The sequence below is a fragment of the Scylla paramamosain genome, chromosome 10 (genome assembly GCF_035594125.1).
Source record: "Scylla paramamosain isolate STU-SP2022 chromosome 10, ASM3559412v1, whole genome shotgun sequence".
In the NCBI taxonomy this organism is placed as follows: domain Eukaryota; kingdom Metazoa; phylum Arthropoda; class Malacostraca; order Decapoda; family Portunidae; genus Scylla; species Scylla paramamosain.
The window spans coordinates 22,310,745-22,326,931 of record NC_087160.1 but is presented as its reverse complement, the minus strand read 5'-3'; the positions used below and the strand labels follow the sequence as shown (position 1 = coordinate 22,326,931).

The 16,187-nt window shown below is 43.4% G+C and overlaps 1 protein-coding gene across 4 annotated transcripts in view; it reads left to right on the top strand.

Annotated features, from left to right (window-relative positions):
* Positions 1 to 10,298, top strand: part of LOC135104368 (ninjurin-1-like) — a 17,756-nt gene extending 7,458 nt beyond the window's left edge. Inside the window, exons 2-4 of one of the 4 annotated variants that reach the window (XM_064011725.1) lie at positions 5,765 to 5,944; positions 7,469 to 7,661; positions 8,151 to 8,288. In XM_064011725.1, the coding sequence (XP_063867795.1) occupies positions 5,765 to 5,944; positions 7,469 to 7,660 (372 nt within the window). In that variant the 3' untranslated portion in view covers position 7,661; positions 8,151 to 8,288. Of the gene's footprint in view, positions 1 to 5,764; positions 5,945 to 6,353 lie in introns of all 4 variants that reach the window. The other 3 variants (XM_064011722.1, XM_064011723.1, XM_064011724.1) reach the window with 3 other exon arrangements.
* The last annotated feature ends 5,889 nt before the right edge of the window (positions 10,299 to 16,187 follow it).

Genomic DNA, 16,187 nt, shown 5'->3' with positions numbered 1-16,187 from the left:
AACCTTGCGTGGCCGTGGGGAAGATGAGGGCAGGTGTGGCTATCGATTTTCTTTTCCTCTTCATTCTTTTACTTTCTTTCAATCTCCTCTCTCTGTTCTTGCGTATAACTGATACGCACTTCTCTCTCTCTCTCTCTCTCTCTCTCTCTCTCTCTCTCTCTCTCTCTCTCTCTCTCTCTCTCTCTCTCTCTCTCTCTCTCTCTCTCTCTTATTTTCTTTTACTTACTCCTTTAGGTGCATGATGAACACATATTTCCCTTTTCTTTTCCCTATTGTCATTCTTTTCTTTCCAAATAATAAATAGATCTTCCCCCTCCCCCTTCTTTCCTTTTTATTTCCACTATTTTCTGTTTGTTCCCAACTCTCATCCTTTTCTTTCAAAATAGCAGACTTCCCTCCCTCTCTTTTTTTTTTATTTCCTGATTACTTTTTGTTCCTAACTTTTATTCTTCTCTATTGAAACAGCAGACATCTCTCTTCTCCTCCATCCCCCCCCTTTTCCTTTTTATCTCCTGCTTTCTTTTCTTTTTTTTTCACTTTCCCGTGTGAATGAGGACGAACGGGGGACAAGGAATGATAACTACCGGTTTCTTTGTTTGTAAGGTGATTGGGGCTTATTAGAAGGACACGAAGGGTGGTGGTGGATGGGGGAGGTATTTTCAAGGTGAGACGGGGTGAGGAACTGAACAGGTACTCACTATACTCACTCTACTCTTATTGATGTCATGAGGGGGCCATTACGCAACGAACACACACACACACACACACACACACACACACACACACACACACACAGATATACACAAACACAGATAGTATTCCATTCCTGTGTGTGTGTGTGTGTGTGTGTGTGTGTGTGTGTGTGTGTGTGCGTAAAGGAAGGGAGGGCAAAATTGTATTTCATTATTCATTGTTCTCCACAAAAAAGAGAATGGATGATAGTGATGACAATGAAAATAATGATGATGATAATATCTATTGTGATAGTAAATAGTGGTGATGGTGGTGAGTGCTGGTTGTGATGGTAGTGCTGGTGATGATGGCGACTGTTAGTGACGAAGAATGATGGTTGTGAATGGTGGTGATGGTGGTGGTGAATGATGGCAAGTGGTGGTGGTGGTGTGGTGGTGGTGGTGGTGGTGATAGCGTCTCTGGTGGTGATGGAGGTGGTGAATGGCAGTGTTGGTGATAGTGGTGAGTGGTAGTGATGGTAGTAGTGGTGGTGGTGATGATGGTGGTAGTGAATGGCAGTGTTGGTGATAGTGGTGAGTGGAAGTGATGGTGGTTGTGGTTGTGGCGGTGGTGGTGTTGGTATTGGAGTGTTGCTTAGGCGCCCAACACTCATGAATATCACATCCAGTCTTGGAGGTTCATCGATTAACGAATGACGTCACAAAAGACATGATCACTTCATAAGCCACCAAAGATCTCTCTCTCTCTCTCTCTCTCTCTCTCTCTCTCTCTCTCTCTCTCTCTCTCTCTCTCTCTCTCTCTCTCTCTCTCTTTCCTCGAGTGGCACCCGTAGTAAAACCCAAAAAAAATCGCTATATTTAGCACATACGCCCTACGCCTCCGCTCATGCAGGGACCTTGCCGCCCCTTGACGCAGGATAATGTTCTCTGCCTTTACGTTCTCTACAACCTAAAAAATCTTATGTATTTTGACGATTTCTGAAGGTTTAACTCGTCTCTGAATCCAGTCTAGGTTTTCTGTATCGTCTTACATACGCCAGATGTTAAAAACCATAAGGAATTTGATATATTTTGACTTTTTTCAGAAGGTTCAACTCGTTTCTGAATTCAATATGTGTTTCTATGTCGTCTTACAAACGTTGAGTGTTAAGATCCTAAGGAATATAATGTGTTTTGACATTTTCAGAAGATTTTAAATTAGACGCTGAAACGTTTGAGAATGTGATACCAGACCGCGTAAATCATCATCACCATCATCATCAAACTCTATGATTCCATAAAAACATAAGAATATAAGAGAATAAGACAAGCTGCAAGAATTTATCAGATCTACACGTGGCAGTCCCTTTATACAACACACCTGCATAATCCACTTATCATCCCCATTCATATATCTTTCTAATCTTTAAAGCTTCCTATTGACTGCACTAACACCACTGCACAGCACAGAAGCCTTCCTTAACCTTCTCCAGTTCTATCTGCCGGATGCCACCTAGCCCAGGCCGCCAGACTAGTAGCATCACAGAAATATAAATAGCTTTAGAAGGTCACAGAAAAGACTGCCGACATCTTAACTTCCGTCACCCAGTCCCCAAAATTCATCCAGCTACCTCCTGCAGATCAATAGCCGCTATCTGAAGGTTTCTCTTCTTCTACATATATATTAATAATTTTATAAGGTCAGAGAAGAGACTACCAATACTTTAAACTCTTTCACTGCAATACGGAACAGTTAACAACATCAGGAGTAATGCATGAAATCTTTATAAGCATCGACAATAAAGAAGGGGATTAAAAGCAATAGACTGCAATTTCTAACCAGTTTAAAGACTGGAGGTGCCTATAGAACAAGTAAAGATGTCTCAGAGTGATTAGTAAATAAGGAAAGATGTACCAAATAGCAGTGAAAGAGTTAACTTCCGTCACCTAGTCACTAAGCCAGCCAGCCACCCTCTCAACTGAAGCTTCCTCTCTACCTACATACAAGTGCAAGTGGCATGATTTACAAGGAGAAGAATCAAAGAATAGGAGTAATGCATTATGATGAGAAGGAAGATAGGTGAAAGGGCTATTTGAGGCTTAAACAGTGGAATGCAGAAGAAAAATATATTATCAACCAAGACTAACTCATAGTGGTGAACATAAGACCAAGGGCCACGTAATACCATCCCACTGCTCCTTATTGCTACGATTTCACCTTCCTCCTATACAAAATAATAGCAGTCGCTGATGAATGCAAGGATGAGATGGTGAAAAGGGGTTGAAGAATGTTAGGTAAAATTGTGCAAAAGGAATGTTACTCTTATTGGTATAACCTTCAGTCCATGTCAGAAATGTATAAACCAGACGAGTGACAACAGGAAAACTAATTTGAGTCTTTTTTATGAACAAAGGAGAGCATTCTGAATCAGGAGGATGTTTTGAAAGACACAGGAAATCAAGTAACTTTTCCTCGCTATTTTCGAATTGTGACGGCGAAGTGTGAGTAATGTTACTTTCCAAACAGGACATCATAAAGAAGTGAGCAGTAACAGACGTGCTAACTGTAAACAAACATACTAACCAAAACTTTAACCTTTTTTCACTGCGATATGCAATAATTCACAGCACTAAAGGCAGTGTATGAAGTCTTTATAAGTACCTAGAAGAAAAAATTGGATGAAAAGAATAGATTTTGCAATATGTAGCCCCTGTAACGTTTGGAAATTGCTATAGAACAAGAAATGTCCAAGAGTGGTTAGTAAGTAAGGGCAAATGTACTAAATAACAGTAAATGTGTAAAACGAAACACACACACACACACACACACACACACACACACACAAAGGCAACAGTCATTACCTCATCAGCAGCAACCTCGTCCACCTTGCTCCACACGCGCCGTTCACGCAGAATCCCAGAGGTGGCCTTCCTGCCCCTCTCTCCGTCCTCCAACCTTTACTGACATGACGGATGTTCATCACTTCTTGTACTGCTGTGCTTGTCCTTTGTTAATATTTAGAGCCCTGTGGGAAATAAAAAAAAATAATAATATTTAGAGCTCTGAAAAAAATAAATAAAAGTTTGCATGGTCAGAAAAAAGACAGGATATAAAGTTATGTCTTATTGTCTTACAGAATTATTTGAGACTAGTACAAATATCTACAAGAAATGCAAAGTAAGGAAAAATTGTCTACCAGAAGAAAAAAAGTTTCTATGGACTGAAAAGAAGACGGGACAGGAAGTCAGTTCTTTCTTTCATTGTCTATAGAATCATTTGAGACTGTAATACAAAATTAATACCTAAATAAATTGCAGAAAAAGGAAAAAGAATCTCTAGCAGTGAAAGAATCAATAAACTCATTATTATTTCGATTCATGGAATTATGAATAAGAATCTAAAACGCTTCATACTCCTACAAAAGTGCGTGAGTCAAGAGAGTTGCCAGCGGAAACAAAATATCCCCTATCCGTCCCTGGCGTCCCGTAGCCCCGCCCGTCACGCCACCATCGATACACACAATGCTCACAAAAGCCTCCAGCCATAAACAATAAGTGTAAATCTTTATCGTGATTGATTTGGCAGGAAATTTTTGGCAGGACTTGGTCTCGAATCTGGACACTCGCCATCAGTTTGCCAGCCACGGTATTAAAGCTGAGGGCAGTTTTCACGAACACCGACAAAATATACGAAAAAATAAATAAATAAATAAATAAATAAATAAATAATTAATGTGTGAACGACTAAATTTCATTGATTCCTAAACCGTGTGGCTTTCACGTAGGGGAAAATAACGTACATGTGGAGAAAACCTAAGAAATACGAATTATTATGAAACTCTAAACACTTTTTCCCCCACTAACGGAAAGGCAGAGTCCTGACGTAAGTTTCCTACATTCCCACGCACAGCAGACAAACTAATCACCCCCAAGCGTACAAGAGTCTGGCCAACTGGTTTTGTATGACGATCAGACGTGGAATAAACTTTGGCATCCACACAGACTTCAAATAGTTCGCAATCTTGCATCCAGTGGCTTCCTGAACACCCTAGTCCTGTGATTTGTTCCCATTCCACTCAGTCTTGCTAACTAGTTACAAGTGAAGGACACTGGACCGGATTCTCAAACGTTTCAGTTTCCTATCTCGACTGGTACTTTTAACCAGCTTTAGTGAAAGTTATTTTCGTTTTCAGGGATATTTCCATGATAACAGCGATAGTTCGACGAGAATTTTCCAGCATCCAGGAGAAAAAATACCCATGAAAACCCTACTGTTTATTTGTATCCTTTGAAAATAGTCCTTATGAGAGAATATAGTGTTTAAGAATACCAGCCAAGGAGCGTCTCTTTTCTACATCATCATACGTCACACAGAGATTTTATGCCCTACACCTAGAGTTTTCAAGCTTTCCTCCTACTCTTCCTAGACAACCTTCATTAACTTCCTACCCGACAACAACAAAATCCTTTGCCGCTGTCTTCCTCAAAGTGACACCAACAGAATCTCACTTCCCCTCTTATAAATGACTAAAGTTAAGTTTTTCTCCTACTCCTAACTTTCTGCGCCGCAATAACAAGGTCACGGCAGCGTCTCTCCTTACGTGGCATCATCGCTCACTTCTCTTATCAACCCCGACAGTTAAGTTTTCCATATGTGGTCTTCCCATACTATATTCATTAACTTTCTGCGCAATAACAAGGTGCTATAGCGCTGTCTCAGTTCCTATTATATAGAGTTTTCCTCATACTCTTCCTTCCTTCATTAACTTTCTGTGCCTCAACAAGGTCGTGTACACCACCATTTCCATCTAAAGTGATGCCATCAGTCTCACTTCCCAATCTTATCAAACCCTTGAGTTAAGTTTTCCTCGTACTTTTCCTAGAACATCAGATTCTATAAATTTCTGCTTCCTATGGTGACATCATCACTCACGTCCCCTCCTGTTGTCAAGCTCAAGAGTTCTTTTTTGTTTATTTTTCCTCTTGCTCTTCCTAGACTACCAAATTCAATAACTTTCTGCGCAATAACAAAATCATACGCCGCTATCAGTCTTTAAGTGCCACAATCGCTCACTACCCCTCTTATCCCGTAGGTGGGCAAGGGTCTGGACCCCAACCAGTATGCGACCAAGAAGACGGTGGCGCAGGGCATGCTGGACGTGGCCCTGCTCACCGCCAACGCCTCTCAGCTCAAGTACGTGCTATCTGTCGGCGAGGCACATGAGTTCTACCACATCATGCTGGGCCTCATCACCACCTCCCTCGTGCTGCAGGTGAGGGCTCAGTATCATTGTTGCTGTTAATAATACATGTTTCGTAGTGGTAGTGTTATTAATGTCACTTATTTTTTCTTTTCTCTATTTTTTTCTCTCTGTTTTCCATGGCCCTGTAATACGTGTGTGTGTGTGTGTGTGTGTGTGTGTGTGTGTGTGTGTGTGTGTGTGTGTGTGTGTGTGTGTGTGTGTGTGTGTGGACAAAATGACATGTGCTGTGAGAGGGGGAAAAGATGGATGGTAACGCATGATAAATGATGGAGATAGAGATGAGGGAACAATAAAATCGATATTTATGCCTACGAGAGAGAGAGAGAGAGAGAGAGAGAGAGAGAGAGAGAGAGAGAGAGAGAGAGAGAGAGAGAGAGAAAAAAGGATACCTCAGAGACCGCCTATGCTCACCAAACAGCTGCTCGTCGGAATACTCTCCCTCTCCCTGTCTTTCCTGCGGGATTGTCGCCTGCATCTGAAGGACTACCACACCTCCGCCAACGTGCTCAGCCACATCAACCTGGTCTCTGTCTTCGTCATCGCCTCCCTCAACGTGATCATCAACGGCTTTGGAGTCTTTCCGAACACTTCCCAGATCATTCCCTCCGTGATTGTGTGACGCGCTGTGATGAAGAAACCCAACCCACTTCAGTTCTGTTCCTTGTTCACCTTTACTTAAAATTGCCCTTAAGCTTTAGTAAGGGACATTCACTTAAGATTATGTGAAGTGTTATCACAAGGAAATTCAGGCTACTTCGTCCCTGCTCTATTTTTATCTTAGTACCTTATTCAAAATCCCCCTGAAATTTAATTAAAGAACATTCCCTTAAGATAATGTTATGAATTATTCTCACAAGGAAACTCAAGCCACTTCAAATCTGTTCTGTTCCATGTTCACTCTTACTTACAAATTGACCTAAGTTTAAGTAAAAAAAAAAAAACATTCTTTTAAAATAATTAAGTATGAAATGTTATAACAAGGGTCTATCATGCACTGAACAATCAGGCTGAGGCTTATTACAGACATATTTGTGTATTTCAATTTTTAAACTACTTAATATATGTATGTGTGTGTGTGTGTGTGTGTGTGTGTGTGTGTGTGTGTGTGTGTGCATCACTGGTCTGCAGTGTTAATATATGTAAACAAAACCTCAGAACTCAGCAAGGCAGGACAACATACACCGTGACGCAGTGTATTCTATAAGGACCGTATTCTGAAACACTTCTTCCCGCTCCTCGATTACTTTCAAGAGGCTCTGATTGAAGTGACGCTGGTTTTTAAAGGTGTTTTACTAACAGATTAACAAAATCTCTCCATTACAAACAAGACAGACACCATTGAGAACTTGGTTGATCATTCGTATGGCCTTGAAAAATATTCGTGGTAAGAGAGCCAAGCGTTTCAGAACACTGGTCTGTAGCATAATAAGGCGGTGACAGCGCCCCGCCAGCCCCCGCACGCCTGCCGCTGCAGGGGCTTGCGGCCGCGATCAGATGGCCGCCGCGTCCTACTGACACTCTTGTCTGTCGTAGGGGCTGGCTGCCATCCTGATGGGACCCCTGACGGTACTTAATATAACAAAAAAGGAACACCATAAATCAACCGAGATGATCAATCATGTGATCTTGACGCTCAGCATGCTCGTAATGGCCATTGATGCCATTAAGTTGGGCTTCGACAATGGCATGGTAGTGAGAAAAAATTCCACCACCCTCATCCCGTAAAGTAAGGACTCAGTGTGACTTTGCAATCCTCTAAAGTATTGAGAGTTTGTTAGATGTGGCTCTGCACATGTTCCATTATGAACAACAATGCACAGTAATACAGATGATATGTAAACATTAAATTTTATTCTAAAATGACCGCCAGACCCATCACCAGGAGCCTGTTCAATGTGGGTTGTGCACACTAGATTCAAAAGATTGAGGAGTGACAGAATAACTCCATCTGAAAGTCAACTAGAAGCGTGATGGCGTCTGGTGGTTGTCTAGCAAAGGAATCCTTTGGAGTTACCGCAAGATTCTCATATGTCATGGCATTATCAGCCCAGGAATAGGGCACCAATGGGTTCATGTACTTGAAGCTCAGTGTGATACTGTAGATAGCAGCACATTATTAGCCATGTGTGGAAAGACTGCTGATCATTACCTACTTATAGTGGTAGCAACGTAAGATAGCTTGATGTGTAGAGTAACATTGGCACTCTTATTTTAGGTGGCCGTGGGCGTTCTCTTCATGATAAACGGGATGATGAATATTAATGACCCAGATCAGCAAAGTGCTGCCAACATACTCAACAATGTCATCGTTGTCTTCGTCTTCATCATCTCGGTGCTGAATGTGATCATTTCCTCTTTCGGCATAGAGAACATGAATCTCAACCCTCCTGGAGTCCCCATCAAGCTAAACAATACGAAAATCAAATAAGACTGGACGCTCTGTCATCTTCTCACCGTGACACACGTACTATAGACGTACTATAATCACAGTGTGTGTGTGTATATATATATATACATATATTCTCTCTCTCTCTCTCTCTCTCTCTCTCTCTCTCTCTCTCTCTCTCTCTCTCTCTCTCTCTCTCTCTCTCTCTCTCTCTCTCTCTCTCTCTCTCTCTCTCTCTCTCTCTCTCTCTCTCTCTCTCTCTTACCTGTACCTGACATGACCTGCCCATGGCCCACAACACCCACCTCGTGCCATGGCCTTGTGATCTTCTTGTGCCTGGCCATCGCGGTGGTCACTCACTCCCCTTTTCTCAAGACAACCTATAGGAGAAATCTGAGGCTTTAGAACTGTCTCAGTTCATGTAGCATAGAGATGTGAGTGCGTGTGGGTGTGTGCGTGTCTTTTTTTTTTTCTTTTTTTTCTTTTGAGCACTGGGTTACAATGACATGATTGATCATCAGTGAGACAATGATCATGTTTTGTGTACTGCAGCTAATAGTCGTGAAATATTTCATAACTGGGGTTAAAAGCACTCGAGTGTCTCAAGGATTACGTTAGTCCTCCTAAAAAGTGCTTGTAAAGGGTGGGAATTTCTACTTCTGGGTATGGAAACAGGATAAATATACTGATGGTGAAATACTTCATAAATCAGTTCATTATTTTGAAAGGTATTGGGAATTCTTTTAGAAGCGCTTGGAGGAATGGAATTTCTACTTCTGTGTATAGAAACAGGATCATGGATGTGACTATTTCTACTGATGAGCCTGTCACGTAGTGTGTGTGTGTGTGTGTGTCGTGTAGGTTAAGACTGGTGCCTTTCTTTACATTTCCTTGTTCTTACATTTCTTTACTGTGTACAATATGTAGGGTTTCATCAGGTCATATATAGATCCATTGATATTCATAGAAATTAAACTTACTTAGTTTCTTGAATTCATTGTGGAATTTGAATTGCGTGACAATCATGATGTAAAAATGTGTGTGGTGTTCTTATTTCTTGGTGGTGTTCCTTTTTCGGGTGTGGGCTGGACTGGGGGTGTCAGGGTCAAGGCAACAACACAAGTTCCACAACACACAAGTGATCGCAACTTTTTTAGCCCAGAATATTGCAACAGATTTTTTTCTTATTTTCATTCCCTTTTCCACAAGACTTGTTGGTGTTTGCCAGTCTGACTCTCACACTTTTGTTTCAATGCTATAACTTGGAGCTTGGAGTCTTTTTGGACCTTTATTACTTGTTTCCTTCAAAAATGTAGGTAATAAGCGTCCACGAATAAAAGTGAGCGCCAAAGGGTGTAAATAAGTCTATACGTCTAAAGGGTGCAAGCTTTTGGTGCCTGACTAACCTTCCTAAGTAGCCCTGCGCTAGACAGTAGAGGAAATTAGTCAATAAACATTCATCATTCAAAAATAGAAATGCTTAATATACTGGCTTGCAATCTGCTCACTCTATCATTCACTACATTCAAATTCTTAACTTCCTTCTTTTATAATGCATTAGATTCTAATTACATCTGCACTGTTATCCATCTGATACAATGTTTACCGCTGTCACGATTTATGTGAAGACTTTTTTTTTCCTTTCTTTCCTTTCCTGAATCTTTTCTCAAAGGAAAGCCTGACAGACGCTGAGAAGACTCCAGGATTCCACAGCCTCGCCCACACCAACCCAGATTTGCAACTTATTCTCTCCTAAGTTAGGCCAATTAATCTTTCAGTGGCTATTTTAACCTTCTTTAACTATAAGATGTACTGTGATACACTTGACTTCAAGTACAACACTAAATGTTGATACAATCACAAGTTTGTATTTAGAAATAACTCTGTTCCGGAACATACAAATAAAAAGGTGAAGAACAGGTTCTCTCAACCACTTTCTGTAAACTGTTCAGAAATAAATAAAAAGCGAAAACTTAATATTCATAAATACTTCCTTCCTGTATCAGTTTAAGAAACCACCACAGGGAAAGAAAAAAATCCTATAACATGCTACCTTTTGAAACCGACATCAACTATTATTTTCCTCAAGTTCATTCAAATTTCTAATGATTCATGTTTCGTGTCAGTGAATGTGGCAGAGTGATTACAGTCTTTTATCATTATCTTATCTATGTTTCTTTCGATTAGCAAAGCAAGAAGATAATCTTCAAGTAAAGTCTGGAAATGCAGGCAGTGAAGGCTGATGCATGAGACAAGTTGCAGCTCAAGGTGGTTCTTATCATAGGAGACAAGTTTTCCCGACTCGATCGGACGTACGTTAGGTTACATCCCTCATGCAACTCCGTTTCTAATTTGGGGTTGTCTTCTACACTTCTCAATTAGGGTATAGGGTTGTGTGGCACACGAAATGAGAAATCACACCCAAGGTAAGGCATTACTTATGAACGAGGGAGCCGCCATGAGATACGTGTAACTAAATCCTGCTTCTAACATATTCATATAGGTGCCCAAGAGCTGACTTGCATAAGGGTGCAAGAGGGGGAGGGTGAGGTGGCATCCTGGCCAGGGTGACAGCAAGACAGGGTACATGCCATAGGACTCAAAAAAAGATGGATAAACTTATGTTCTCTGTAGTCTTCACACACACACACACACACACACACACACACACACACACACACACACACACTGCAATGTGTGCAATGACTTAACCTGCTCTCGTGCCCTCGCTCTTGAATCTTCCGAGTTTTCCACCATCTGGCTACGACTACAGAGTCACTCTCAAACTAAATTTAGCTGTGCTGTATACCTCTCACCTAACTCCTCTGACTATAAGAAATTCTTTGATTACTTAACTTCCAAAGTGGAGCACATTCTGACTCTCTTCCCTTTTTCAGAGATCTCCATTCTTGGAGACTTCAATGTTCACCACCAGCTTTGGCTTTCCTCTCCGTTCACTGACCATCCTGGTGAACTAGCCTTCAACTGTGCTATCCTCCACGACCTAGAGCAATTGGTGCAACACCCTACTCATATTCCTGACCCATCCTATTCCTATGACCGTATTCCTGACCCATGCTGAGCGCGTGGAGATAAGCCCAACATTCTTGACCTTTCCCTGACATCTAATCCTGCTTATGCTGTCACCCTTTCTTCTCCGTTGGGCTCCTCCAATCACAATCTCATCTCTGTATCTTGTCCTATCGCTCCAATCTCTCCTCAGGATCCCCCTAAGCGAAGGTGCCTCTGGCGTTTTGCATCTGCTAGTTGGGGGGACCTGAGGAGGTATTTTGCTGATTTTCCTTGGAATGACTACAGCTTTCGTGTCAGAAACCCATCTTTGTGTGCTGAGCGCATAACAAAGGTGATAGTGTCTGCCATGGAGGCGTACATTCCTCATTCTTTTTCTCGTCCTAAACCTTCTAAACCTTGGTTTAACACAGCTTGTTCTCGTGCTACACATGATAGAGAGGTGGCCCACAAAAGGTACTTAAGCCTTCCATCACCAGAATCTCATGCACTTTATATTTCTGCCTGGAACCATGCCAAGTCTGTTCTCCAACTAGCCAAAACTCCTTCATTAACAGAAAGTGTCAAAATCTTTCAAGATCTAACTCTCCTCGTGACTTCTGGCATCTAGCCAAAAATATCTCCAATAACTTTGCTTCTTCTTCTTTCCCTCCTTTATTTCAACCAGATGGCACCACTACTATCACATCTATTTCTAAAGATGAACTCTTCGCTCAGACCTTTGCTAAAAACTCTACCTTGAATGATTCTGGGCTTGTTCCTCCCTCTCCTCTACCCTCTGACTACTTCATGCTACCTATTAAAATTTTTCGCAATGATGTTTTCCATGCCCTTGCTGGCCTAAACCCTTGGAAGGCTTATGGACCTGATGGGGTCCCTCCTATTGTTCTCCGAAACTGTGCCTCCGTGCTTGCACCTTGCCTAGTCAAACTCTTTCAGCTCTGTCTGTCAACATCTACCTTTCCTTCTTGCTGGAAGTTTGCCTACATTCAGCCTGTTCCTAAAAAGGGTGACCGTTCTAATCCCTCAAACTACCGTCCTATTGCTTTAATTTCCTGCCTATCTAAAGTTTTTGAATCTATCCTCAACAAGAAGATTGTTAAACATCTATCACTTCACAACCTTCTATCTGATCGCCAGTATGGGTTCCGTCAAGGCCGCTCTACTGGTGATCTTCTGGCTTTCCTTACTGAGTCTTGGTCATCCTCTTTTAGAGATTTTGGTGAAACTTTTGCTGTTGCCTTGGACATATCAAAAACTTTTGATAGAGTCTGGCACAAAGCTTTGATTTCCAAACTACCCTCCAACGGCTTCTATCCTTCTCTCTGTAACTTCATCTCAAGTTTCCTTTCTGACCGTTCTATTGCTACTGTGGTAGACGGTCATTGTTCTTCTCCTAAATCTATTAACAGTGGTGTTCCTCAGGGTTCTGTCCTGTCACCCACTCTCTTCTTATTATTCATTAATGATCTTCTAAACCAAACTTCTTGTCCTATCCACTCCTACGCTGATGATACCACCCTGTATTTTTCCACGTCTTTCCATAGACGTCCAAGCCACAGAACGCTTGACTTTTGATCTTTCTAAAATTTCTGATTGGGGCAGAGCAAACTTGGTATTGTTCAATGCCTCAAAAACTCAATTCCTCCATCTATCAACTCGACACAACCTTCGAGACAACTATCCCCTCTTCTTCAATGACACTCAACTGTCTCCCTCTTCTACACTAAACATCCTCGATCTGTCCTTTACTTGTAATCTGAACTGGAAACTTCACATCTCATCTCTAGCTAAAACAGCTTCTATGAAGTTAGGCGTTCTGAGACGTCTCTGCCAGTTTTTCTCACCCCCACCCAGCTGCTAACTCTGTACAAGGGCCTTATCCGTCCATGTATGGAGTATGCTTCACATGTCTGGGGGGCTTCCACTCATACTGCTCTTCTAGACAGGGTGGAATCAAAAGCTTTTCGTCTCATCAACTCCTCTCCTCTAACTGACTGTCTTCAGCCTCTCTCTCATCGCCGCAATGTTGCATCTCTAACTGTCTTTTACCGCTATTTTCATGCTAACTGCTCTTCTGATTTTGCTAACTGCATGCCTCCCCTCCTCCCGCGGCCTCACTGAACAAGACTTTCTTCTTTTTCTCACCCCTATTCTGTCCACCTCTCTAACGCAAGAGTTAACCAGTATTCTCAATCATTCATCCCTCTCTCTGGTAAACTCTGGAACTCCCTGCCTGCTTCTGTATTTCCACTTCCTATGACTTGAATTCCTTCAAGAGGGAAGTTTCACGACACTTATCCTTCAATTTCTGACTACCGCTTTGGACCCTTTTTATGGGACTGACATTTCAGTGGGCATTTTTTTTTTTTATCGGATTTTTGTTGCCCTTGGTCAGTGTCCCTCCTACATAAAAGAAAAAAAAAAACTGGTCAAGAGAACGCGTCCTTCGTTCCCTCGGGCACCAACTGCGTCTGTGGCCCTTCTCACCACAGCCCCAACATGAGCCACGAAAACCATCTCGGCTTGCCTTCCTCGACAGTGGCTTCTTCTGTACCTTCGCCTTCCGGTCTCAGAGGTCATGGTGAGTTTGGGCGGCCGCAACTTGGCTGCTGGTCGTCTTCAGGAAGGCCTCAAATTCCAAGGCCCTCGCCAGCGCAACCTGCAGGTCCCCAGGGTGCACCTGCTTGACGTAGATTTGCAGCTGTTGGTCGTCTAGGGTGTCAATGAAGGAATCTCGGGCCAGCACCACAATCATTTCTTCCGGGGGCCGCGGGATACGACTTTCTTTAACCAACGCCTCCACGTCCTGCGCCAACTGGGACAGCGTCTCGCCCTGCTCCCGAGTCCTCTTCTTCAGGCGAGCCCGGTACACCTCGGCCTGGTGGTGGTGCCCGAAGCGGCACCGAAGGGCCTCTGCCACACTTCCACAACAGGTGCGTTGGGCCGGCGGCAGGTGCCCCAAGACCTCCACAGTGGGGCCTCGCAGTGCTGTTGCCAACTGAAGCACCTTCTCAGCCTCGCTCCAGCCCTGGGCAGAGGCTAGCATCTCGAACTGGGCGACGTAAGCCTCCCAGGCTACCTTCCCATCGTACTCTGCCAGCTTTGCGTTTCCCCAAACGCCGGGAAGCTGAAGGACTGAGAATGCGACTCATGTGGGCAGCTGGCAGGGCGGCCGGGGGAGGGAGACAGAGGGGGTGATGGCGGCAGAAGGGCAGGTTGACTGAGCCCCAGCCTGCCACCTGCCAGGCTCAAGGGAGGGGTTCTGATGGCTCCCCAGCCCCCTGAAGCAGCTACCGGCTCTGACACGATGCTGCGAGGCCCCCGAGCCGAGGGTTCTTGCCAAGGGCGCCAGGCAGACCCCAGCAGGTCCACCACCCTCAGCGGTTCCCACCAGAACATGTGGGGCGGCCTGTTCCTCTGCGCGCGCTGTTGCCAGCTCACGCCGCTGCTTCTCCATCCTCACCTCCTCCCTCAGGCCCTGGACCTCACCTTCCAGAGTCTGCACCTTGTCCAGCAGTTCATTCGTAATGCTGTCGCAAGCCTGGTTGATGTACTGCTGTGTTTCCACCTTCAAGGATGCGATGTGCTCTGTAGCACATCCTCAAGATGGCGGACCTGGTCGTCCGCCCGTTGAGCCTGCTCACATGCCCTCTGAGCCTGTGCCTCAAGGTCCACTGCCATTTCCTGCCTCATACCGGCCAGCATGGCAGCAATCAAGTCCATCTGGCCCGGTTTAACTTCACTCGAGCCGCCCTCGGCCCTGTCATGGCGGCCATCTTGTGGCTCCATGATGATTCACTGTCTCTCACTGCCCACTGTTCCCTGGATCTCACTCTATGACACCACTTGTTGCGCTCTCCCCTCACTCTGGGTGGGTATGTTATCCACACGGCCATGGGTCGAGAAACTAGAGCAGCCAGCGGGGTCTCAAATAAGTCACACACTGAACTCCGGGACAAGGTACACACACACACACACACACACACACACGAGGCCCGGGCACAAGGGAAAACACGGGCACTATTTCCTAGGTTTGTTGACAAATCCTCCGCAAGTACACTGCTTTACAATTTTATAGGGGCACCACAAGTCTCCCAGGGCACGACAGGCACTCAACAGGGCACTCAACAGGCAGGGAAACACTTCCAAAGCAGGCAGGCACACGCTCGCTTCTTCTCGAGCCACAGGTCTCCGCTCTCTCTCTCTTTTCCCGCCTCTCCCAGAGCTGCCACCTCCAACAGTGCTGCCACCCGCACAAATATCCCTGGTGTAACAATATATATATATATATATATATATATATATATATATATATATATATATATATATATATATATATATATATATATATATATATATATATATATATATATATATATATTTATATATAGTTAGTTAGTTAGTTAGTTATTCATTTACATATGCGCCCTTAGTTTGAGACACCATCCTAATCCTAGTTGATCAGGGTAACCAGTACGTAAAACACTAAAAATAGAAAATTAATAATAAAATTAAATTAAATAAAAATAGATTGAGACACCTTCTCTTTTAAGTAACATTTTTCCAAACGTCGCATACTCGTATATTGTTAGTCGGGTTCTTATAAGACTCTCTTCATACTGACGGTACAAAATTTTTGTCAAGTTGAATCATCATTATAATAATAGAGCACCCATACATACCGAGTAACGTGCACTTCCGCATTGTTTCTTAACCAACTCTTACATCAGTATCCCCTGATAAGATCTAGGCACTCCATCACCCCCGACTAATGTACGGAGACGTAGCAGCTTCCCGCATCAGCGCGGTATCACCATCTCAAGAGTCACGTCA